Here is a 20,684-nt window from a genome sequence, read left to right as displayed (position 1 = left end):
AAATGAGAAATAAATGTAATAAATGTAAAGATTTCTCTGGCACCTGAAAGGATATCCGCTCACACACACACAGTACGATATACATTGAGTGTACAACACATTAGGAACACCTTCCTCTTTCCATGACATACTGCCCAGGTGAAAGCTACTATGACCTGTTAAATCTGCTTCAATCAGTCTGGAGATGAAGGGGACAGGTTGGAAGTATTTTTAAGCCTTGAGGCAACTGAGACATGGATTGAGTATGTGTGCCATTCAGAGGGCAAGACAAAATATTTAAGTGCCTTTGAACGGGATATGGTAGTAGGTGACAGGTGTACCGGTTTGAGTGTGTCAACTGGCACGCTGCTGGGTTTTCCAAGCTCAACAGATTCCCGTGTATCAAGAATGGTTCACCACTCAAAAGACATCCAGCCAAGTTGACAATTGTGGGAAGGATTGGAGTCAACATGGGGCCAGCATCCCTGTGGAACACTTTCAACACCTTGTAGGGGGGTGAAACTCAATTAGGATGGTGTTCTTAATATTTTGTACACTCTGTATACACAGATGTCAAAACAGTGATATAGTGGGTTGAATGAAAGAATATAGCTTAGAATACTGACAATACTATAACTACACAGCATCATACAGTAGGTCTAATTTCAGTCTGGATAAGTGGAAATCAATGTGTACCTATCTTCAAGAAAAAGACTCAATGTTGGTGACACTAATCCAAACATCTCATTATCTCTGCTGTACACAGGTGACCAACTCAGCCATATGTGTAAGGGACATTTTGACAGAAGTGCTTGCAGTTAGTCAGATACGTCTCTCTTAGTATTGTCACCGCCTGCTGAAGATGACAAGGCCTTGGGTGAGACTACAGCCTCTGAAATGTCATTAAAAAGTGTCTGTCAAATTTAAGGAAGTATCTGTGTTAAATGTGCAAACATCAGTGTAGTAGGACATTGCTAGGACATTCACACATACAGTGTAGTCCAGGACCCGGTTTTCCAAAAGTATCTTAAGGCTAAGTTCCTCTTTAGAGCCTTTGTAGGAGCATTGTTAAATCTCTGAGCAGTTTCCCAAAACCCTTGTTACTGAAGTTGTATTTGAAAACGCACAATATTTACTGACTGCCTCGGACCACTCGTAGAACTACTAAGTGCGTCATTAGATGCTTTTTCTTTCCCCTCCACGTCACTTCATGAACAGAATCAAGATGTTCATCTGTCTGTGACCACCGATGACCTCAGCAGCGCAGCCTTTCTATTGATCCTATCACTATATCGACATGCTCCAACGATGGACTTCGCAAACGTTCTCTCGGTGTGCTGTTTTGGGAAACGCATGTTACATCTTTGGCTGTTACAGGAACGCCGCATCGTTAACACTCATACGCCGAAGGTCCATCGCTGTCGGGCAACCGGGGCCAGGCCTGTTTGCTATCCAACAGAAGGCCGGGAAACAGAGAATCACAACCCTTTATTTTCCTTTTTACCATGAAGGTAATTTGTAGGTCTCCCTCTACAGATCCAGCAATGTAACTCTTGAGCCATATTCATTCACACATACTTGGAATTAAACACAAAAGCATGCAAACCATCCCAGCCAACGTGGGTCAGGTGGGATAGTGAACAGGAAATTAAAACTTCCCTCTGGCAAGAAAGTGTAGACGCTCCAGGTAAGCAAAAAAAGGGAAAAAAAGTAACATTTAGATTTTTTTAAATCACCTCACTCAAAAATGTTATTTTACAGTTGGAGATCCAAACATGAATCCTGTCCCAGTGTTTAGCACAGATCCATTAAGAGAACATTATTGTACCATACCGGTCAAAAGTTTTAGAACACCTCTTTCAAGGGTTTTTCTTTTCACAATTTTCTACAATGTAGAATTATAGTGAAGACATCAAAACTCTGAAATAACACATATGGAATCACGTAGTAACCAAAAGAATATAGCCACCCTTTGCCTTGACAGCTTTGCACATACTCTCAACCAACTTCATGAAGTAGTCACCTGAAATGCATTTCAATTAACAGGTGTGCCTTAAAAAGTACATTTGTGGAATCTTTTCCTTCTTAATGCATTTTAGCTAATCAGTTGTGTTGTGACAAGGTAGGGGGGTATACAGAAGACAGCCCTATTTGGTAAAAGACCAAGTCCATATTATGGCACAAACAGTTCAATTAAGCAAAGAGAAACAACAGTCCATTACTTTAAGACGTGAAGGTCAGTCAACGCGGAACATTTGAAGAACTTCAAAAAGTTTATTCAAGTGCAGTCGCAAAAACCTTCAAGCTTCAAGCGTTATGATGAAACTGGCTCTCATGAGGACCGCCACAGGAAAGGAAGACCCAGAGTTACCTCTGCTGCAGAGGTTAAGTTCATTAGTTACCAGCCTCAGAAATTGCAGCCCAAATAAATGCTTCAGAGTTCAAGTAACAGACATCAACTGTTCAGAGAAGACTGCGTGAATCAGGCCCTCATGGTCAAATTGCTTCAAATAAACCACTACTAAAAGGACACCAATAAGAAGAGACTTGCTTGGGCCAAGAAACTCGAGCAATGGACATTAGACCGGTGTAAATTTGTCCTTTGGTCTGGAGTCCAAATTGTAGATTTTTGGTTCCTACTGCCGTGTCTTTGTGACACACCGTGTGGGTGAACGGATGATCTCCGCATGTGTGGTTCCCATCTTGAATCATGGAGGAGGAGGTGTGATTGTGTGGGGCTGCTTTGCTGGTGACACGGTCTAGGATTTATTTAGAATTCAAGGCACACTTAACCAGCACAGCTACCACAGTATTTTGCAGCAATACACCATCCCATCTGATCTGGGCTTACTGGGCCTATCATTTGTTTTTAAACAGGACAATGACCCAACACACCTTCAGGCTGTGTAAGGGCTATTTTACCAAGGAGAGTGATGAGTGCTGCACCTGGCCTCCACAATCCCCCGACCTCAACCAAATTAAGATGGTTTGGGATGAGTCAGACCGCAGAGTGAAGGAAAAGCAGCCAACAAGTGCTCAGCATATGTGGGAACTCCTTCCAGACTGTTGGAAAAGCATTCCAGGTGAAGCTGGTTGAGAGAATGCCAAGAGTGTGCAAAGACGTCTTCCAGGCAGAGGGTGGCTATTTTTTTCACACTTTTTGGGTTATTACATGATTCCATATGTTTTATTTCATAATTTGTCTTCACTATTATTCTGCAATGTAGAAAACATTTTAAATAAAGAAAAACCCTTGAATGAGTAGGTGTTCTAAAACTTTTGACCGGTAGTGTAGGTCAGTGTCCAGTATATATATACATTTATGTCAGGGTAAACACAGGGAGGTCTATCGGAAGAGGCGGTACATGCGAGGCAGGCGTCCGTCCTTGCTGGACAGGGCAGCTTGGATGTGCTCATAGGAGGGCATCTCAGTCAAGTCTCCTAGCGCTGCTACTGCTGGCTTGCTGCGCAGCATCTTCGTTGTGACCCTCTTGATATCACTTGCTGTAATGTTACCTGGAAAGAGAAGTGAGTGAAAAGTCAGCATAAAGAACTACGCATCTGCCATGACAGTCATGATTTGTCATTTCCCTGCAGGTTGTCGGACACCAATGTTTCATTCTGGGTTTGAGGATATCAATATCCACGATTATGACCCAGGGCACTACTACTCACTGATGAGGTCACACAGCTCGTGTGGCAGCTTCCTCTTCCCTGTGGCTAGAACCTGTCGGCCGACATCTTCAAAGATAACCGGCCGCGACTCCAGGTTCATCATCAGCATGGACTTGAGCTGCGTCTTCGCTCTCGCCAACTCCATCTGAGCACAGGAAGAGAGATGCAACGTTTGGAAGTTCAAAGAGAGAGTTCCAAGTTCAGAAATCTTTGTCATTTTAAAATGGCTTTTGTGACAAGCCTTACCTCTCCTGCTGTCCCAGCCATCTGAATAAACTCTCTGGTTATAATCTCCACCATTTCCCGAACCTTGACAAAGCAAGATGTTGTAATCAACAACTTTGGAATGGCAGCACTTTCACAACGTCAAGAGAACACACGTCATACAAAAGTCAAATGCAGGGGCGCCAGATAACCTTTAGGCTATTGGGCCAGTAACATAAGGATTCTAACTAGCAATCTGAGCCGACAAGGTGCAAAATCTGTCAATGTGCCCTTGAGAAAGGCACTTAACCCTAATTGCACCAGGGTCGCCATTGATAATGACAGACCCTGGCCCCACTCTATGAGGGTGTCTCAGAGAGTTGGGATGTGCAAAAAAAAAAAAAAAACACTTCCAATTCCCACACCCTCAATGGCCAGTTTATTAGGTACACCACTCCATTCACAAAAATGGGTCGCTCCTACAAACAGTCACGTGGCCATGGGTTGCTATATAAAGCAGTCAGAGCCCAGCATTGAGGAATTCAGTTACTGTTCAATTGAATGCTAGACGGGCAGAACGAGTGACCTAAGACACTGAGTGTGGTATGATTGTTGGTGCCAGCCGCGCCAGTTCAAGCATCTCAGAAACGGCCAGCCTCCTGGGCTTTTCATGCACGACACTGTCTAGAGTTTACCGAGAATGGTACGACAAAACAAACATCCAGTCAGCGGAAATCATGTCGGCGAAAACAGCTTGTTGAGAGGCCAAATGAGAATGGCGGGCCACCAACAGGCAAATAACGCCGCAGTTCAACATTAGTGTACAGAACAGTATCTCGGAACGCACAACTCGTCAGTCCTTGTCTATTGCAGCAGACAACCACACCAGGTTCCACTCCTAAAGAAGCAGCTCCAGTGGGCACACAATCACCAACACTGGACAATTGAGTGGAAAAATATTGCCTAGGCCAACAAATTTCAGTTGCTTGCTATTGAGTCATGCTGATGGCAGTCAGGATTTGGCATTAAGCAGTACATGTCCATGGCCCCAGTCTGGTGGCGGTGGTGTAATGTGGGAAATGTTTTCCTGGCATACGTTAGGTTCCTTGATACCAATTGAGCAACTTGTCCATGCCCCAAAGAATTCTGGCTGTTCTGGAGGCAAATGAGGGACCGACACAAAACTAGATGGGTATACATTATAAACTGGCCACTGAGTGCATGTAAATGTGTGAAATTTGACAAATATAAGCCACCACCAAATTATTATTTTAAAAGACATAACAAAAATGTTTTATTTTTAACATATATTATATTCCAAGCATATGGCAGCTTAGTATTAGCCCTTTAAACTACATTTACATTTAAGTCATTTAGCAGACGCTCTTATCCAGAGCGACTTACCTGTCTGGGGTCTGCACTGGCATGGATACACAGCAGGCCGCTGTCCTCGTAACTGTGATGGTATGAGGTGGCATTGTACATCCAATGATGCCTGTAGATTTAAAAAATAATAACTTTAAAAATATACAATCGTAATTACTTTCATTAGAATTGAGAAGGATGTATCCTGCTTACCTGTTGAGCACGTTCAGGTAAAGCCGAGTGAACATGCCTTTCCCAGGACCCCCCGCTGAGAAGGACCCGCCTCCACCCATCATCATGTTGAGGACGGCAAATGGGATGAAGTCCTCCTCCTGTATCACAAAATATGTATAATAACATCCAGATACAGGATAGCCTAGATAGAGCCTGAGACAGTTCAAGCAAGTGGGCGGGAGATCCTCCACACCAACCAATCACAGTGAGCACCCACCAGGAACGAGCAGCTCTCCAGGCCAATCATGATGTGGGTGAGCTCAGGGATGGGAGTGGGGCCAAGGCTCACGTCTGACATATCCTTATCCATCTGAGAGGATCAAAACAGAGATTTACATTCTGATTTAGTAAAATAAACAAGGAAAAAGGAAGGAAGGAAAGGAAAGGGGGAAAAAAATCTTCCTGCTCTTACCCTTACGATTCCACCAGTGTACTGTGCCACAGACAGGTCGACATTGGTAGGCGTACTGGCTCCCCATACTGGCTTCACATCCAGCAGATATTTCCTGGCGCAGGCCACCAGTTGTTCATGTTCGATACCCACACCGGCTAGCACCATACGCTCTGGGCAGTAGTAGCTCCGCAGGTACGTATGTAGCAGCTTCTTGTCAATCTTCTCCACGTTGTCTACTGGACAGAAGCGAGGCAACCCAACAGTGTTCCCCCGATATGCTGCCTAGTTCACAGAGTAAGTGTTGTGAAACGTCATGCATCATCGTACGAATTTGTCCAAAAATGGCACAATTGATCTAGGCTCACTGCAGAGGCGGGGCCAAAGTAAATTAGTAACGGTGCAACAAGAGACGTCGTGCAGCTCAAGAATAATTTCTGAGTATCAATCAATAGCACGACTCACTGCGTGGATCATCTCTGTCAGTAAAGGTTCAGGGTCAGGCCTCATGTTCAGATCCTCCAGCTCAAAGCGCACTGCCATCCTAGTCATCTCAATCTCCTCATCTAGTAACCAGAAGCAGAGCCATCCCTGAAGAAAATATACTCCCACAAAAAACGTTTACGAGTCTTACTTTCGTAGGCAATTCAATTAAGTCAACGTTTTCCCCAAATCATTGAAGGAGACGTCAAACATGATGACAGACAGACCTGTCACTCAGCGTGTTGACTCACCTAGCAGGCGTGGCTGCAATACAGCATCAGAGAGCAGGCTGACTACCGTGTCCAGTCCCTTCACCTCGGCAGAGACGGCATACATGGTGGTGTCTCTGTGAATAAAACCTTAGGCGTCACACAAACTGACTGAGAAGCTTCATCCCCTTCCAAAGCAGTAGAACACTGAAAGGGATAAAGAGTACCGTGACTATACTTCCTATACCTTTCCGGCAGTCAGAGAGAAAACATACTGTGCCTGGACATCGAAGCCAAAGGAAATGATTCATACCTGGACGTTTGGCAGTCACAGATCCCTCCATGTTTTTCAAGTGTGAGAAGAATTTCGTCTTTACTGCCATACTGGGCTGTGGACTGAAGACGCACATACACGTACATTCATTGTTTCCCATAAACAAAAACATGGCCATCAATTTGCTTATGCTACAACAGTGACAAGACTGAGGCAAAACGGTGGAACATCTCTTGCACAAGCCGTCTCAAAGCAGATGACACTTACAGAAAAGGCCAGTTTCTCCAAAAAGTGTGAAATTCCACTGGGGTATTTTGTCTCATGTCTGGATCCTGAATTCACTAAAACTGGAAGGAGAGAAGAAGCAAATCATTCATTCGTTCATACTTTATTGATTATGCAGCAATGGAGACTTTTTGAAGTAGAAGAAGAAAATATCAATTATATTCAACTTACTTCCAACAGTGCAGAATTGACCAAACTTGTTTTGAGATGCTACCTTAAGGCCATTTTCCAAAGTAGTGATTTTAGTCTCGCATTGCTCATGCCCGTCAACGGACGCAAACACTGGTTTAGGGATCCCTGGTAACGGTGCAGAGAGTGAGATATTTGGATATCTGCTGCCACTGCTGTACTTTCTATATACTGCAATTCCAAACCTGTAAATGCAAAGATGTAAGGTTTAAATGTGCCTAAATAATTCAGACTGTAATCTCAGACTTCTGCAATCCAGTCTGAATTAAATAAATGTCTTTACAAGCCAAAATGATGAACAACATTACATTTGAACTTACTCTTGTAGTTATTTTATTCAGGCAGAAATGTAAGAAAAATATCCACAGGAAAGTATAATGTACCCAATTTTTTTTAAACGTCAGTACTGCCGTTGAGATTACGATAACCGGACACATGCGCAAAACCATGTAAACACCTGAAAAACTTCCGTTTTGTGCCTTTAACTAGGCATACATTACACAAAAAACAAACATCTTCACATCTTGGGAGCACCAACATTATGCGAATTGGCAGCATAATCTTATCATCCTGAAGACTGCGACTGGTGTGCTCATATTACACACATTTGCTCACATTACCTCCTGTCTAGACCCATCCCAGTTTTATACATTTCCAGATGAGTCGTGGTGCCTGTGGTATTCAGAAGTGTCATCATTATCCCTTCTTTGTAGTTGTAGCCAAGCAACAGAGGACAAATTGCACAAATCACATTGTAGAAAAGATACGACGCAAAATATCTAGCATGTCAGAATTAGGTTTATCTGGACCTAAAATGCGGATCGGGAGAGCGAAAGACCCATAATCGCACATCTTTCTCCCGCTCCCATTCTGCGACCTAAGACGTTTTAGTTGTCGCCTACAATTATACAATTCACCTGCAATCCCATTAATGTGTTGTGGATCCCAAGTAGTTAAAAAAAAAATCATGTAATGTCCAGCTTTAGTTGATAAGCAGACAAATCGGGATAGACACACAGAGATCATCGTTTTTGGTCAGTTAATATTACTTTCCTGTGGATATTTTGTCTCCCATTTCCACCCGAATAAGGATGAAATGGTCAGACAACAGAGTAAATTCAAATGAGATTTATTCAACATTCTGACTTGTAGAGACCGTTTGGCGTTTTAGACCATATATATTAGAGACGAGTGAGGAAACAAATGTCACACCAGGATTAGAAAGAGGCCAGGTTTAGGTTAGTTTATGGATTGCGGCAATCAACAACAGCATGTCTTGACAGTCAGGGGAGCTGAAGTCAAACTTAAGTACCAGATTCACCTTTCCACATGTTCTAGGTAGCACCTAGCCCAACATATATACTGTTAAGGAGCCTATAACGTTACCGTTAGTCCATTAGGTCCAAGGACCTTATGCTATTTTCAGAGGTAGACCGGCTCTGGTAGCCAAAACAGCCAAATACTCAATCTAAACGCGAATCGATTCTCAATTGCGGTACAGTTGTAGAAAGATACAGCCCTTTACTTTAATCACATCAAAACTATATCAAATGTAAAATATACACTTACTTTATACTGTTCTAACAGGTTTTAGTACTGTTGTTGCCGGCAGCACAATGTTATGTGTAAATCCTAGGGATGTGCATCATTCCCTTTAAAGACCACTCAAAACGAATATATGCGATTCAGTTTGATTAGAGAACTAATCAATGCGATTTGGTCCGATGATCTAACATTTGTTACATTAAGGCTGTGAAAGGAAGGAAAATCATGACAAACTCCAGCCACTCAAACCACAGACTACTCTCAGTTTCTGCATGGCAAGCGGTACATCAAGTCTGACACCAACAGGCTCCTGAATAGCTTCTATCACCAAGCCATAAGTCTGCTAAATAGCTAACACATGACATTAAAGCTTGAAACTTAAACCATTTTTTCATTCTAAATTAGAATCTGCTGCTCATGAGCTGGGCCTCTGAGGTGAATCTGTCTGCGCTGACTGTGCAAGTGTAAATGATAATATATACAGTTGAAGTCGGAAGTTTACATACATTTAGGTTGGAGTCAATAAAACTCGTTTTTCAACCACTCCACAAATTTCTTGAAAACAAACTATAGTTTTGGCAAGTTGGTTAGGACATCTACTTTGTGCATGACAAGTCATTTTTCCAACAATTGTTTACAGACAGATTATTTCACTGCATCACAATTCCAGTGGGTCAGAAGTTTACATACACTAAGTTGACTGTGCCTTTAAACAGCTTGGAAAATACCAGAAAATTATGTCATGGCTTTAGAAGCTTTTGATACAGACAATAGTACGCAAGTATAAACACCATGGGACCACGCAGTCGGTATAGCGCTCAGGAAGGAGATGCGTTCTGTCTCCTAGAAATGAACGCACTTTGGTGTGAAAAGTGCAAACCAATCCCAGAACAACAGCAAAGGACCTTGTGAAGATGCTGGAGGAAACAGGTACAAAAGTATCTATATCCACAGTAAAATGAGTCCTATATCAACATAACCTGAAAGACCACTCAGCAAGGAAGAAGCCACTGCTCCAAAACTGCCATAAAAAAAGGCAGACTACAGTTTGCAACTGCACATGGGGAGAAAGATCGTACATTTTGGAGAAATGTCTTCTGGTCTGATGAAACAAAAATATAACTGTTTCGCAATAATGACCATCGTTATGTTTAGAGGAAAAAGGGGGTGGCTTGTAAGTTGAAGAACACCATCCCAACCGTGAAGCACGGGGGTGGCAGCATCATGTTGTGGGGGTGCTTTGCTGCAGGAGGGACTGGTACACTTCACAAAATAGACTGCATCATGTGGATATATTGAAGCAACATCTCAAGACATCAGTCAGGAAGTTAAAGCTTGGTCACAAATGGACAATGACCCCAAGCATACTTCCAAAGTTGTGGCAAAATGGCCTAAGGACAACAAAGTCAAGGTATTGGAGTGGCCATCACAAAGCCCTGACCTCAATCCTATGGAGAATTTGTGGGCAGAACTGAAAAAGTGTGTATCGAGCAAGGAGGCCTACAAACCTGACTCGGTTACACCAGCTCTGTCTGGAGGAATGGGCCAAAATGCACCCAACTTATTGTGGGAAATTTGTGGAAGGCTACCCAAAACGTGTGACCAAAGCTAAACAGTTTAAAGGCAATGCTACCTAATAATAATTGATTGTATGTAAACTTCTGACCCACTGGGAATGTGATGAATGAAATAAAAGCTGAAATAAATAATTCTCTCCTATTATTCTGACATTTCACATTCTTAAAATAAAGTCGTGATCCTAACTGAACTCAGACAGGGAATTTGTACTCAGATTAAATTTCAGGAATTGTGAAAAACTGAGTTTAAATGTATTTGGCTAAGGTGTATGTAAACTTCTGACTTCAACTGTATATATGATGTACGTATGTGTGTGTGTGAATGTTGCATGATTATGGTGTATGTACAATGTAGACACATGGGCCATGAGGGAGACTTGGCATCTACCACCCAACTACCAATATCAGATTTGGGGAGGGGGGCGCAATGTAGCCTGTTTTTTGTCCCCCCACTTCAGAAATAACCGCCGCCCACTAATTAACGTATCATTTTTGCAGATTAACTGTTTGGGCTCGTAACGCATTAATTCTTTAGTTTACAAATTAGCTATGACATCTCCAACGAATATAAAGCCCAACTTCGGATTTCACCCCACCTCAAAATCGAATGGTTTTGACCGTTTGGAAGTTTAGGGAGCTCCTTTTCTCCTGCTTTGGCCATGCAGTGTGCCTTGCAAAGTGACTGCTGGCGTCCTTATGAAATGATCAACTATATACCCTGTATATCTTTACACTGATTGTTTAAATCAGTGCGCAGTTTGACTAGGATAGTAAAATTGCCTGGAGTTGATCTTGTTCAGCATGCAAAACAAATGTCAACACTTACATGCTTAGTTCTACACTGGAGGTGCCACAAAATATGAGGTGTTTTTGAAAGGTAGAAAGAAAGTAATAAGCTTAACGTTTTAGTAGATCTGCTATTCATAAAGTTCGAAACGATTATCGGTTGGGGTCCGTGGACCAGTTCTATCTTAAAGAAGCTGCATGGTCAATCCGTTGTCTGCATTGGCCATACAGTGACGTGGCCTCTGCAGAAGTCAGGGCATTCATACTTGTTGTGTTTTGCAGTCTTGCGCTTTGCAGAGCAGCACAGTGCTGTTGTGAAGGAATTTGTCAAGGGAGTTAGTGTTTATACAGGACCTCCCGCCCTCACCTACCGTCAACCAATCAAGTCAATGCAGACCTATATGGAGCTCTCTACATTGTTACAAAAAAGATTGAGAGGCCCACTGCGATGTGGTACGGAGTTCAATTTGGCCTCTGAGGGCCTCTGAAGGCTCCCCAATTGCATCACACCATCCATACGGTGGGCTACTCCTTGGGTGCTGAAATCCATCGTTTTTGATAACTTCCTTTTATGTGATATCAGAGCTCCAGTCAGCCCACACTCGTCTCCCCTCAACTCCATCATAGAGTTGTGTTGAGATATTTGGAGACTATATGTATGCCCCTTTTTCTGTAAACACAGAGATGGAATTCTCAGCCTACCGAGGGCACAGAGGTCTAAGGCACTGCATCACAGTGCTTGAGGTGTCACTACAGACCCGGGTTCGTTCCCAGGCTGTCTCACAACCGGACGTGACCGAGAGTCCCATAGGCCGGCGCACTATTGGCCCAGCATCATCCGGGTTCGGGGAGGTTTTGGCCATCGCACTTTAGCGACTCATGACTTGACCTTCATATATCACAAAACTGGGGGTGAAATACACAAAATAATAAACTTTAAAATAAAATGTAATTCTCATCGAAAGTAACTCTAAGAAGCTGTATATGTTTTGTGTGTCCGATTTCTGCTTCCTGTTCATACTTTCGTTTATGCATCTTTTACTATTGGTTTTGTACACCAGCTTCAAACACCTGAAAATACCATATTTTTGGTTATGGAAAATATTTCAGTGGTTTAGATGGTCCAATGATTCTCTACACTATACTTGACTGTTTTGTTAGATTAACTAAACATAGGCGAACTAGAATTTTGCAATCAGGAAATAACCGAGCAATTATAGTGGACCTTTAAAACTTCCCCGACCAGAAGATACTATTTTCAATAGACTCTAAAAGGTAGTAGTTAGCTTATAAAAAAAAGAGCTAGGTAGCACCATATGCTAACTATTGATGATGCCAAAGTGTGTTTGTCCAGAATTCCAAGTTGCCAGTGACAGTGTACGTCAGCTACCTAGTTTGCTAGCTAAAGAGGAAATCACGACTGTACTCGCATGCATATAACGACACTGTCAATAATGCTATTCGTTCGCAGCCGACTGCATATTAAAAATATAGCTTTCCACAACATTGTTTTGTTTGACTTAATCTATCAGTTACACGGCTTGCTTGCGCGCTAGCTGATCACGAAAATACATATTTCAGTAAAGTCAATTCAAATGCTTTAGGATACACGTGAATATAAAATATTACGTTATTTTATTTTTGCAAGTACTAAACTGTGATTATTACCTCTGAACACGGCCCCAACTTCTACAATGCGACATGTGCGCCGCCATCTTGAATTCGCTGTGACCACTAAATCAACCGGATGCTATTTCAAAACACTTTATTTTCCTTCTTATTCTTCTTCCTCCTTGTATTTTTCTTCGATGAGGTTTCACGGCTGTTGGCATCCAATAAATGTTGCTTTACCGCCATCTACTAGACTGGAGTACAAATCCCTTATACTTTGCTTGGAAAAAAATAATACAGAAAATCATCAAACACAAAACATCAAACACAAAAAATAACACCAATTAATTGACTTGCCTTGTTAATATAAAACATTTAGTCCTACCTCAGGCCAACAACCTGAAAGGAAGGGACACCACCACACCCTATAACTCACACACTCAAATACCTCTCCCCAAATACCTCTCTGCAGGTGCCACCACAACCTCAATTATCCCTGCAGTACAGTTGATAACCATTGTTATAAATGCTACAAATTCAAACTTACTGAAACATATATCACTAGGATTTTTAGTAGATCTGTACCAGTATGGTGAACCCTTGGAATTAATAACTGGTTGACCCTCCTTTGACAGCAATAACTTCAAACAAATGTGTTCTGTAGTTGCAGATTAGACCTGCACAACAGTCAGGAGGAATTTTGAACCATTCCTCTTTACAAAACTGTTTCAGTTCAGCAATATTCTTGGGATGTCTGGTGTGAACTGTTCTCTTGAGGTCATGCCATGCCATCTCAAATGGGTTGAGGTCAGGACTCTGACTGGGCCACTCTAGAAGGCATATTTTCTTCTGTTGAAGCCATTCTGTTGTTGATTTACTTCTGTGTTTTGTGTCGTTGTCCTGTTGCATCACCCAACTTCTGTTGACCTTCAATTGGCAGACAGAGAGCCTAACATTCTCTTGCAAAATGTCTTGATAGACTGGGGAATTCATTTTTCCGTCAATGATAGCAAGCTGTCCAGACCCTGAGGCAGCAAAGCAGGCCCAAATCATGATGCTCCACCATACTTTACAGTTGGGATGATGTTTTGATGTGTGTCTGCTGTGCCTTTTTTTCCCACACATAGTGTTGTGTGTCAGGACCCGGTTACAAACCCGGGTCTCCGGAGTGAGAAACAGTCACTAAACCAACTGAGCCACGAATAGTCAGCAGAACCCAGAAGATGAGGCAGACACAGCAGTACTTGAGACAGCAGTACTTGAGACGGTGTATTTAATGAAGTAAAAAGTGAAGTTCTTCAGGAAAACATGTAACTCCACAACCTCAAAAGGAATTCCAAAAGAACAAAGGCAATCCTCCAAGACAAAAAGGCAAATCCACAAGGTGGAAGGCACAGCACAAAAAGCCTCAAAAGATACTCAAAAACAAACAAACAAACAAGAACAAAAAACAGAACTCCACAAGAGAGTCCACCGGGATCAACAAGAGCTCACAGAGTACTAGGGCTGGGTGCTAACATACAAACACAGAGCAAAGAACTGAGTAAAACAAAGGGTTTAAATACAATCAGGGGAAACGAGGCACAGGTGCAAATAATAATGGGGATCAAGGGAAAACAAAAGGTCAAAAGGCACAATGGGGGCATCTAGTGACCAAAAACCGGAACAACCCTGGCCAAATCCTGACAGTTGTGTGTTCCTTCCAAACAACTCAGCTGTAGTTTAATCTGTCCACAGAATATTTTTCCAGTCGCGCTGTGGAACATCCAGGTGAACTTTTGCAAACTTCAGACGTGCAGCAAAGTTTTTTTAGACATCAGTGACTTCTTCCGTGGTGTCCTCCCATGAACACCATTCTTGTTTTACTGTTTTACGTATTGTAGACTCGTCAACAGAGATGTCAGCATGTTTCCGAGATTTCTGTAAGTCTTTAGCTGTCACGCTAGGATTCTTATTAACCTCATTGAGCATTCTGCGCTATGCTCTTGCAGTCATCTTTACAGGACGGCCACTCCTAGGGAGAGGAGCAACAGTGCTGAACTTTCTCCATTTATAGACAGTTTGTCTTACCGTGGACTGATGAACATCAAAGCTTTTAGAGATACTTTTGTAACCCCTTCCAGCTTTATGCAAGTCAACAATTCTTAATCTTAGGTCTTCTGAGATCTCTTTTGTTCAAGGCATGGTTCACATCAGGCAATGCTTCTTGTGAATAGCAAACTCATATTTTGTAGTGTGAGTGTTTTTTATAGGGCAAGATTATACAGTCTTATAAATGCGCTACAACAAAGCTTTCTTAGTGTCCAACAAGCTTTCTCTACCCTTATCCTTGTTCTGAACACCTCCAAAACAAAGGTCATGTGGTTTGGTAGGAAGAATGCCCCTCTAGATACTTCATTCCCCTCCAGGTTTTGTGGTAAGTCTCGCCAAGTTTAGTTTAGTGGAATTGCTCCTCATCACAAAAATATGGTTAGATCTACCAACATGAAAAAATAGTATAGTGTATACAATGGTAGGAATGTTTTTTCATCGGACTATACTGTAGTATTCACTGTAGTATACTGTAGAATTTACAGTAAAAAAATAGTACTATATACAGTAATTACTGTAGTGTTTTTGTGGACTGTAGTACGGTATACTGTAGTTTTTACTGTAGGGTTTTTGCAGACTCTAGTACACTGTAGAATTTACTGTAGTGTTTTGGGGGACATTACTGTAGTATTTATTTACTAAAGGGTTTTTGTTTTATTATCTTTGACATAGAAGTGGGGGGCTTTCTCCTTGAGGAAATCTACTGGAGAAATACTAAATGAGCACATTTTCCTTATCCTGTAGGTAGGTAGGTAGGTATTGTAGGTAGGTAGGACTGGGCTCTTTTCTTCTAACCTGTAGGAAACAAAATATATGGTGAATACCTGGCATGTAGTTCTCACTTATGGGTGGCGCAAATTGGGATATAGTGGAGGGGAATGGGCAGGGTATATGCAAATTAAATACTGTAGTATTTACTATAGTTGAATTTTTTTTTAGGACTATTGTTGTAGGAAACAAAATATATGGTCTATACTTGGCATGTAGTTCTCACTTATGGGTGGCGCAAATTGGGATGTAGTGGAGGGGAATGGGCAGGGTATATGCAAATTAAATACTGTAGTATTTACTATTGTGGACTATATTAATAATGTAGTATTTACTATAGTATTCTACAGTATACTAAAAAATTCTTTACAAAGTACTACACACTATCAAGGGATACTACAGTGTGTAGCATAGTATAGTATTGTAACGGCGTTCTTCGTTTGTCGAAAGAGAGTCGGACCGAAATGCAGCGTGGTGGTTACTCATGACTTTAATGAAAAAAGCGACACATGAAATAACTATACAAATACAAAACAACAAACGGAACGTGAAATCTAATTTCAGCCTATCTGGTGAAACTACACAGAGACAGGAACAATCACCCACGAAATACACAGTGAAACCCCGGCTACCTAAATACGGTTCCCAATCAGAGACAACGAGAATCACCTGACTCTGATTGAGAACCGCCTCAGGCAGCCAAGCCTATACTACACCCCTACTCAGCCGCAATCCCCAAATACTACAAACCCCAATACGAAAAATACAATAACCCCATGTCACACCCTGGCCTGAACAAATAATTAAAGAAAACACAAAATACGAAGACCAAGGCGTGACAGAACCCCCCCCCCCCCCTAAGGTGCGGACTCCCGGACGCACCTCAAAACCATATTGAGGGTCCGGGTGGGCGTCTGTCCATGGTGGCGGTTCCGGTTCGGGACGTGGACCCCACTCCATTAAAGTCATAGTTCCTCCCCTTCGCGTCCTGGGATAATCCACCCTCGCCGCCGACCATGGCCTAATAGTCCTCACCCAGAACCCCACTGAACTGAGGAGCAGCTCGTGACTCAGGGGCAGCTCGGGACAGAGGGACAGCTCGGGACTGAGGGACAGCTCGGGACTGAGGGGCAGCTCGGGACTGAGGGGCAGCCCAGTGCTGAGAGGAATCCCAGTACTGAGAGGAAGCCCAGTACTGAGATGAAGCTCAAGGCAGGTAGTAGGCTCCGGTAGATCCTGGCTGGCTTGCGGATCTGGAAGATTCTGGTTGACTAGCAGATCTGGAAGAGACTGGTTGACTGGCAGATCTGGAAGAGACTGGTTGACTGGCAGATCTGGAAGAGACTGGTTGACTGGCAGATCTGGAAGAGACTGGTTGACTGGCAGATCTGGAAGAGACTGGTTGAATGGCAGATCTGGAAGAATCTGGTTGACTGGCAGATCTAGAAGATCATGGCTGACTGGTGGATCTAGCTGCTCTATGCAGGCTGACAGCTCCTTGCAGACTGACAGCTCCGGCTTCTCCATGCTGGCTGACAGCTCTGACTGCTTCATACAGACTGACAGCTCTGGCTGCTTCATACAGACTGACAGCTCTGACTGCTCCATGCAGGCTGACAGCACCCTGCAGACTGGCAGCTCCTTGCAGACTGACAGCTCCTTGCAGACTGACAGCTCCTTGCAGACTGGCAGCGCTTTGCAGACTGACAGCTCTGGCTGCTTCATGCAGACTGACAGCCCCTTGCAGACTGACAGCTCCCTGCAGACTGGCAGCTCAGGCTGCTCCGAACAGGCAGGAGACTCCGGCAGCGCTGTAGAGGAGGAAGGCTCTGATAGCGCTGAACAGGCGGGAGACTCCGACAGCGCAGGAGGGAAGGAAGGCTCTGGCTGTGCTGAACAGGCGAGGCGCACAGAAGGCCTGGTGCGTGGTGCTGGAACTGGTGCTATAGGATCGAGGACACACACAGGAAGCCTGGTGCGGGGAGCTGCTACCGGAGGACTGGTGTGTAGAGGTGGCTCTGGATAGACCGGACCGTGCAGGCGCACTGGAGCTCTTGAGCACCGAGCCTGCCCAACCTCACCTGGCTCGATGCCCACTCTAGCCCGGCCAATACAAAGGGCTGGTATGAACCGCACCGGGCTATGCACCCGCACTGGAAACACTGTGCGCTCCATAGCATAACACGGTGTCTGCCCGGTCTCTCTAGCCCACCGGTAAGCACAGGGAGTTTGCGCAGGTCTCCTACCTGGCATAGCCATACTCCCTTTAAGCCCCCCCCAATATTTTTTTGGGGCTGCTTTTCGGGCTTCCATCCGCATCGCCGTGCTGCCTCCTCATACCAGCGCCTCTCCGCTTTAGCTGCCTCTTGTTCTTCCTTGGGACGGCGATATTCTCCAGGCTGAGCCCAGGGTCCTTTTCCGTCTAATATCTCCTCCCAAGACCAGAAAAGTCCTTATATCGCTGCTCCTCACAATTAACAGGGAGAGTAGGCTCAGGTCTGACTCCTGACTCTTCTACTCTCTCCCTCAGCCCTCCCCCAATAAATATTTGGGGGTGACTTTCGGGTTTCGCTCTGCGCCGCCGTGTCTTTCTTTTCGACTCCATTCGCCTATAGCCCTCTTCGCACTGCTCCAGCGAATCCCAGGCGGGCTCCGGCAATCTCTCTGGGTCGGCCGCCCACCTGTCTATTTCTTCCCACGTCGTATACTCCATGCCTCTGCTGTCCATAACGTCCTCCCTTCGCTGTTCCAGCTGCCTGTTACCACGCCACTCGGTCCGTGTGGGGTGGGTGATTCTGTAACGGCGTTCTTTGTTTGTCGAAATAGAGTCGGACCGAAATGCAGCGTGGTGGTTACTCATGACTTTAATGAAAAAAGCGACACATGAAATAACTATACAAATACAAAACAACAAACGGAACGTGAAATCTAATTACAGCCTATCTGGTGAAACTACACAGAGACAGGAACAATCACCCACGAAATACACAGTGAAACCCCGGCTACCTAAATACGGTTCCCAATCAGAGACAACGAGAATCACCTGACTCTGATTGAGAACCACCTCAGGCAGCCAAGCCTATACAACACCCCTACTCAGCCGCAATCCCCAAATACTACAAACCCCAGTATGAAAAATACAATAACCCCATGTCACACCCTGGCCTGAACAAATAATTAAAGAAAACACAAAATACTAAGACCAAGGCGTGACAAGTATACAACTGTTTACTCCAGAATTATATAGTAAGTACTGGAATATTTTATAGTAAACTAGTATTTTTTATATGTGGGAAACTACTGTCCCAGGCAATGCAGACTTGGGCTGAATCCATCTGGGTTTCTCTGGTTTCCTGGAATGTGATAGGTTCACTGTTCACAGCCGATTGGTTCACCTTTGTGGTGGACTTTATGAAGTCAATGTCATTAGGGAACAGAAAAGCATCTCCCTAGCCTAGATTAGTGATGCAGAACGGTACAATTGATCTCTGAGAGTTGCCAATGGCTGCCCACCACTGCTGGACTTCAAATAATGGTTTGACCTAGAAATAGGCAATTCTGCCATTTACACATGCTTTTATCACATGTTGGAGCAGCTGAGCCGTTTATCAGAACAGTTGCTGCAGTAAGGGTATTCAGACATTCTTGACAAAGCAATGAAACATTGAGCTGATTTTGCCAGACAGAATTGCTATTAGCCTATCTTTCGCTATTATGGCCTTGAGGGAGACAACACTGCTCACTGTGCAGGTGGCTGTGATGTTCTGGGTGGTCTGTACATTTCCAAGCATTGGCTCTGGCTATGAGCTCCAGGATACCATCCACGCACTGAAAGAGGAGAATGTCCACCTTCACCACCGTCTGGAGAATCTCACCCGCGCTCTCCGCGAACTGAAGCATCTTCTCTTGGATCACTCAAGAGGTGAGCACTTTAACTTAACAAACTACATGATTGTACAGTAGGTGTGTTGTTCCTACATTTAATATTATGTTCCAATTCAATTCCATTCCACACAGACACTGGAGGACAGCATAAAAGTGATTCACTGCATACCTGGAATGAATGGACACAACATGGTAAGATCATATTTACATGATACAAAATTAATTCTATGTATTCACTACTACATCTGTACCAATCTCCTCAATCTTCCTGGTTTTCTAGGTATCAGTCCTGAGACACGACACACGTTGGAGCAGGCTTTCTGCTGGCCTGATCTCCACGGAGCTGCCAGTCCTATCTTCAAAGTACCTGCGCTCTTCCTTTTTACTCCAATCATTGTCTGGCTGAGCCCTCTGCTTTTCTGACTTCTGAACTCGAGAATACAGAAATCACTATTGTTTAAGCCTGGTCCCAGATCTGTTTGTGCTGTCTCACCAACTCGGCCAACTCCTATGGTCCTTTTCACACGCATGACAATGACCAAAGGAGTATGCAAGACAGCACAAACAGATCTGGGACCAGGTTAACATTGTGTCTTCTAAAATGATAGCTAGGCATAATTGCACGTCCTGTGCATCACAATTCTTGCACCTGACCTGTAGCCTGTTTCTTTTGAATGTCATGCTTTTAACAAGGATCTGTTCCATATTACAGTTTATTGTGATTTTCAGTACAAACACTGCATTTAACTGTGTCTGTAAAACTTAACATTACAATAATAATAGCAACAACTGAAGAGCTTCATCCCTTGGTACTTAAAAAAAAACATTATAAAAACCTGTAAAATCAAAACGTTTAGCTAGTTTGCAGATCTGGCCCCGAGAGACACGGCAGTGAGTAGGTATACTTTTAATTAATTTATTGTTAGACATATTTGAATAAAAAGTCATTTAAAGCTGATGGTTTGTGTACCAATCAATATATTTATGTAGTAATAGTACTGCACGTTTTTGTAGGGTAAGTTATTGCTCAGTAGTGTCTGCCTGCTGGTCCACATGGCTTGATTAGAGAGCCGAGAGCTGAGGGTTTGACTGACACCACTCGACACACCCACACCCTGTCAATGTCGAGGAAA

The 20,684-nt window shown here is 43.5% G+C and overlaps 1 protein-coding gene across 1 annotated transcript; it reads right to left on the bottom strand.

Annotated features, from left to right (window-relative positions):
- Positions 1 to 2,974: 2,974 nt before the first annotated feature.
- On the bottom strand, positions 2,975 to 12,982 carry LOC124035172 (mitochondrial-processing peptidase subunit alpha-like). Its single transcript, XM_046348597.1, has 13 exons — positions 12,865 to 12,982; positions 7,271 to 7,473; positions 7,082 to 7,161; positions 6,854 to 6,936; positions 6,583 to 6,677; positions 6,314 to 6,414; positions 5,870 to 6,133; positions 5,675 to 5,767; positions 5,437 to 5,555; positions 5,263 to 5,353; positions 3,901 to 3,963; positions 3,655 to 3,799; positions 2,975 to 3,495 (listed from the first exon to the last, which is right to left on the bottom strand). The coding sequence occupies exons 1-13, from the start codon at positions 12,909 to 12,911 to the stop codon at positions 3,326 to 3,328; spliced, it is 1,554 nt and encodes a 517-aa protein (XP_046204553.1). The 5' UTR covers positions 12,912 to 12,982; the 3' UTR covers positions 2,975 to 3,325.
- Positions 12,983 to 20,684: the final 7,702 nt, after the last annotated feature.

Source organism: Oncorhynchus gorbuscha, linkage group LG05, assembly GCF_021184085.1.
Source record: "Oncorhynchus gorbuscha isolate QuinsamMale2020 ecotype Even-year linkage group LG05, OgorEven_v1.0, whole genome shotgun sequence".
NCBI classification, from domain to species: Eukaryota; Metazoa; Chordata; class Actinopteri; order Salmoniformes; family Salmonidae; genus Oncorhynchus; species Oncorhynchus gorbuscha.
This window is presented reverse-complemented; position numbering and strand designations above follow the sequence as displayed.